This window comes from Oratosquilla oratoria, chromosome 13 (genome assembly GCF_046742065.1).
Source record: "Oratosquilla oratoria isolate Oo_2021 chromosome 13, ASM4674206v1, whole genome shotgun sequence".
NCBI classification, from domain to species: Eukaryota; Metazoa; Arthropoda; class Malacostraca; order Stomatopoda; family Squillidae; genus Oratosquilla; species Oratosquilla oratoria.
Genome location: NC_134789.1, coordinates 3877907 through 3882906, shown reverse-complemented (window position 1 = coordinate 3882906; position 5000 = coordinate 3877907). Strand labels below are relative to the sequence as shown.

At 44.4% G+C, this 5000-nt stretch overlaps 1 protein-coding gene across 4 annotated transcripts in view; it reads left to right on the top strand.

Moving 5' to 3' along the window:
* LOC143032297 (protein unc-80 homolog) overlaps positions 1 to 5000 on the top strand; it is a 158514-nt gene that overhangs the window by 87958 nt on the left and 65556 nt on the right. For all 4 annotated transcript variants that reach the window (XM_076196779.1, XM_076196782.1, XM_076196781.1 and 1 more), the window contains exons 25-30: positions 1 to 139; positions 897 to 982; positions 2805 to 2943; positions 3045 to 3244; positions 3453 to 3572; positions 4355 to 4518. The exon at positions 1 to 139 is cut by the window's left edge and continues 137 nt beyond it. In XM_076196779.1, the coding sequence (XP_076052894.1) occupies positions 1 to 139; positions 897 to 982; positions 2805 to 2943; positions 3045 to 3244; positions 3453 to 3572; positions 4355 to 4518 (848 nt within the window). The remainder of the gene's footprint in view (positions 140 to 896; positions 983 to 2804; positions 2944 to 3044; positions 3245 to 3452; positions 3573 to 4354; positions 4519 to 5000) is intronic.

The following is a 5000-nucleotide window of genomic DNA, read 5'->3' as shown; positions in this document are numbered from 1 at the left end:
CGACCTTCGGGATGGGGTCCTAGCGTCGGGGCCGGGGGTTCTCGGGACCCTAACAGGCGATGGTCAATGGCAATGTCTTCTATGGGATACTCACACGCGTCAGCGCAGAGTCTTCAGAGCATTGGTGATACGCACCAAGGTCGGTATAAGATATCAAATAAATTTGTATGAAAGGGGGCAGTTGCCGACAAGTCCCATCTTATCCTGTTCCCAGACATTTGGTCCACCTTATCCTTAACCTTTCCTAGTATTCAGTAACCCCCCTCCCCCATATCTTCCTTCCTCTTTCCCTCCCTCCCTCCCCCCGTTCCCCCAGTTCTTCTTAATTTATCTCAGTCATGTGTATTGCGACTATATACTTGAAAAATCTTCAACAAGTAGAACGTCGATATCAAATGAAGTAAACACCATCTATCTATTTAGATACCAAGAGACTTCTCCCTCCCCTATAAGGCAAGTAGTCAGCCTAAACATGCATCCACGCCATACCTATCCAATCCATTCAATCCATCCAATCCAATGTCCATTTGTTGTTCCTTATAGCTTAGCTCCTTTTGGATTAAGGGCTATCCTTGTCCCCCACCCACTGAAATTTTCATGATACAAAATTCAAATTCTTTGTCTGACAAAATTGTTTTGTCTATAAAAAAAGGGCTGTAAGCTAAGTACTACATAAGAAAATATCACGTAAAAGATAAGAATAGATATATTGACGTTATGAGACCTGTATCTTGGTCAAAACTTTTGCTCGTGACTGTACATTTATCTGTTGTCATTGTACTTAAACATACCTAACCAACTTTTATCGGGAACCCGTGTGAAAAGGTATGTCTATGTGTGACATAATATGAACTAATATGACCTCATCCTCCTCTCTTTTGCTTACTCCCACGCAGGGGCCGTACCGGGCGAGAGGAAGATCGGTTTTGCGCTTCATGAGGCTGACAATGAGAGTGTTGGGAGCTCGAACACCACAGTAACGGTACAGGTAGCCCATGCATGTACACGCCACAGGCACACACGGCACACACACACACACGCGCACACACACACATACACACACACACACACACACACACACACACACACACACACACACACACACACACACACACACACACACACACACACACACACACACACACACACACACACACACGCACACACACACACACACACACACACACACACACACACACACACACACACACACACACACACACACACACACGCACGCACGCACACACACATACACACACACACACACACACACACACACACACACACACACACACACACACACACACACACACACACACACACACACACACACACACACACACACACACACACACACACACACACCTCGTGGAGCAGTGGTTAGAGTTCCCGGCTGCCACTATGGCGGTCCGGGTTCGAATCCCGTCCAGGGCTGAAATAATTTCAGTATCGTTGCGCTGTGAGTTGTTACTCCAACTCTCGTGGGCGGAGAGTTGGGTGTGTGTGCGTGTAAGGTCACAGCATTAACCATAGATCGGTCATATATGAGCTCTGAGCTCTTTTAAAGGAGGGAAATAGCTGTTGATCACGAGTCTAACACGTGATCTAAGACCATGGTGAATCACACACACATGTGCCCACACTAGGCGGACGAAAGAGATCGGGGACACTTAGGCCCCTTTCACAATAGGCAACTAGTGACCGTCACTAGTGGCGGTCACTAGTTGCCTAGTGTGAAAGTCTGAGGCAACTGAAAGCAACCAGTGACTGTCACCGAGTTGTGGAATCTTTTCTCATTATCTCATTAGTTGAACGAATGGTATCAATGGAGGAGGTGCTTCTGTTGGCTTTGCTGATCAAGATAAAGAGACGGTCGGTGACGGCAACTGCCAGTGACGGTCACTTGTTACCTGAGCGGGCAACAGTCATAGCGTGTTGCTCAACAGGGCAACCGCAGTGGCGTAGTGTGAAAGGCTCAATCTAAAATAATGGTAGGCAACTAGTGACCGTCACTAATGACGGTCACTAGTTGCCTAGTGTGAAAGGGGGCTTAATACGTGTGAGAAACCAAATGAACGTGTGGACGTGAATTTCCTGGATGAGCCATCATCTTTGTACTCATGACTTTGACTGCATGAAAACTGTGATTGGAATATACTTATATTTACATAGAATGGAAGGTTGAGACTTGGAAACAGTGGGGGGAGGGTGTACAAGAATGAAATGGATATCTTTCACATAACAGTGAATTCATGTGTAGGAAGCTCATTCAGTTGATAACCGGAAGATTGCTCACGGAGGAAGAGTAGAGAGAAAAAAAAATCTATAAAAGGATAAAAAAAAGTTACTAGTAACCTCTTCGACACTGTGATGATTTTTAAAGGGATCATTCAGGTTGTCTTTTATTCGGCTGAAAGGCTGGTCAAGTTCCTTTGAAGACTTCAGAGACGGTAACATGAACACCCATTAGTGCACTAGCTGAAGCCATGCGATTCTCTTCAGCAACATCGTAGCAGAGGGGCTAAGAGAGCCGTAGAAAAAGAAAACTAACTCTAGCAGACACGATGTGAATACATACATTAATCCATGACCACATAACCGCTTCTTTGACGCATGAAAGGCTTTTGGCGTTCTTCGAAATATGTATAAAATATCAAAATACATAATCAATAGTGTTCTAACGACTTTGATATACTTATATAATGATAATTTCTCCCTTGTGTCTACATGTGTACTTGTGTCTCCTTAAACATACCAGAAGCAGAAGTGTTGTCATTGATCACTGTCTTCAACTTCCCCTGCAGAGCGGCCAGTTCTGCGAGGAAGAACGAAGGAGACAGACGAGTCGAACTCACTTCGTGAAGAAACCAGGAGGCCACAACTCTTCATTCAAACGAAGATCCTACAAGCTAAGAAGGAGCACAAAAGAACCTGATTCAGATTGTAAGACTCCAGAACTCTTGTGGAATGTTTTATAATGTGTCATCTATTGCACAACCACACCGTTCTTCGGTCTTACTGAATTATGTCGTTCTCGTCTTCAGCAGTCAAGCGGTCAGACAGCATACGGTCTCGAAGAAAGGTCTCGGCTGTCAGCGACCGATCTGACACCTCGGAACACCTTGATCATGAAGTCTCCGGTGAGGAGTCTCCCGGGGTGCAGAGTACTGACGAAGTCCCAGAGAGCCCCTCGGAAGGGGAAGTAGATGACCACACTTTAACCACCAACATGCCTTGGGTGAAAGTAAGTCATCTTGTTGACCTGTTTTCCCTATCCTAAAGTTATCATTAAGTTGAAGGAGAATCCTCTTGCTTCCCAAAGTTATTCTGATTGAGCCGATAGGTGATTTTATTTAGGAACACTTTCTCACTACCCAAAGGCGTAACTGTTTTTTGTTTTTCAATATACAGACTTACTCTTGTTGGATGTTGAAGATCCTTTTCTTCTACAGGTTGTTGTCCGAATGAGTACTTTGTACAACATGACCTGTACCCACCAATCCTACTGTCACCCTCACTGCTACAGGCGACATATGAGGGCTTGTAGGAGGCTTGTGCACGCCGTCAGGAAGGTAGGCCATCAAGCATTCTAAGTCTTCCTTTGGTATAATACACACTTTGTAAAAAAAAAAAAAAAAAATACCCTAAGAATGAAGCCTACAGTAAGTGCGTACCAGATAGGTAATTTACGTTGTCATTAAAAGATCATCTTATTTTCATTATTACGTATTTATAAGAAAGAGACCTTTGTGACAGGTCCTTTTCGGTTTCAATGGAAGATCATGTAATTATCTTGGTTACCTACTTATGATAATGAGACCTTTGTCTTTCTGTTTTCCTTTGAAACGTCTCAGAGGTCGCGGTTAACCCATTCAACTCCAATGACAAGATTCTTGTCATTTGGTCAAATAAAACAAAAAATCATAAAACACCAAAATGTTTGATCAAACACCAGAAAAATATGACGTCAGTCCTCGCGCGGTCAATCGACTGACGTCATATTCTTTTCGACATCGAATTTTCGAAGTTTGAGGACAAAGGAGCGACCAACTCGAGACTTGTGTTCTTATGTTCCTTAATGTGTCTCTGGCAGTAAGACACGTCTCAAAGGTCCTGTGCATCGTCAACGTAACAAGGGTCCCATCTGTCGATGCATGTGGTTCTCGCATTCTCTTAATCGGGCGTTCGAGTCTCGCATTCCCCTCTGATTCCCAGCAGACTATGTTACCTGCTCCAACAATCTCTAAAAGAACATAGGGCAAACGTGACGGCTTCGGTCGCAGCTAAACGCCTTTTGGGCGTAGGTTCCTTACCTTTACCTTTGAAGGTACGCCACTCCTTCTGTCTCTTTCAGATGTATGGTGAAGAGTTCGAGGAAGCCGAACTGGACCCTGAAGGGGCACGAGACCCGGGACGGGATCCAAAGAAGGAGAAGAAACAACACAAGTCCTCTTCGGAGCAAGGGGGCGCTACTCACAGCTCACCGATTCGCAGGAAAGACAGTTTTTTCAAGGATAGGTAGGAATAGCAGTGTGTTGACGTAATAGGTGGCTTTGGAAGGATGTGTGAGAGGATGAAGAGTAAGTAAAGTTCTTGGAGAAGTGGCCGCACCAATAGTGCACTTAGTTGTCATGCCAACACCCAATGAAAGGGGGAAAGATCACAGACATTCTGCTCTCCCCCAAAAATTAGAGTTCGGACTACCTTCTTAGATGCATGAAGATTAGAGTATTTGCAAATTCGGAACAACAGCAAAATTACTCGCATCTTTATTTTTCTCCTCTTTGCATTGCAAATTTATCACAAGAACAAGAAAGATCAATCTTGCATGGTGATGTCCCTAGCTTAGTGTGTAGAGTAGAAGCAGTCTTGGCATTACTACCTAACCTTAAGCAGTACAAGACAAGCACTAGATCTAAGCGAAACGAACAGTTCGCTTACGAAATTTCATCTAATTAGGGTAACCGACCGTGTTAGAGGAACCTTGGCCAGTCCTTGAA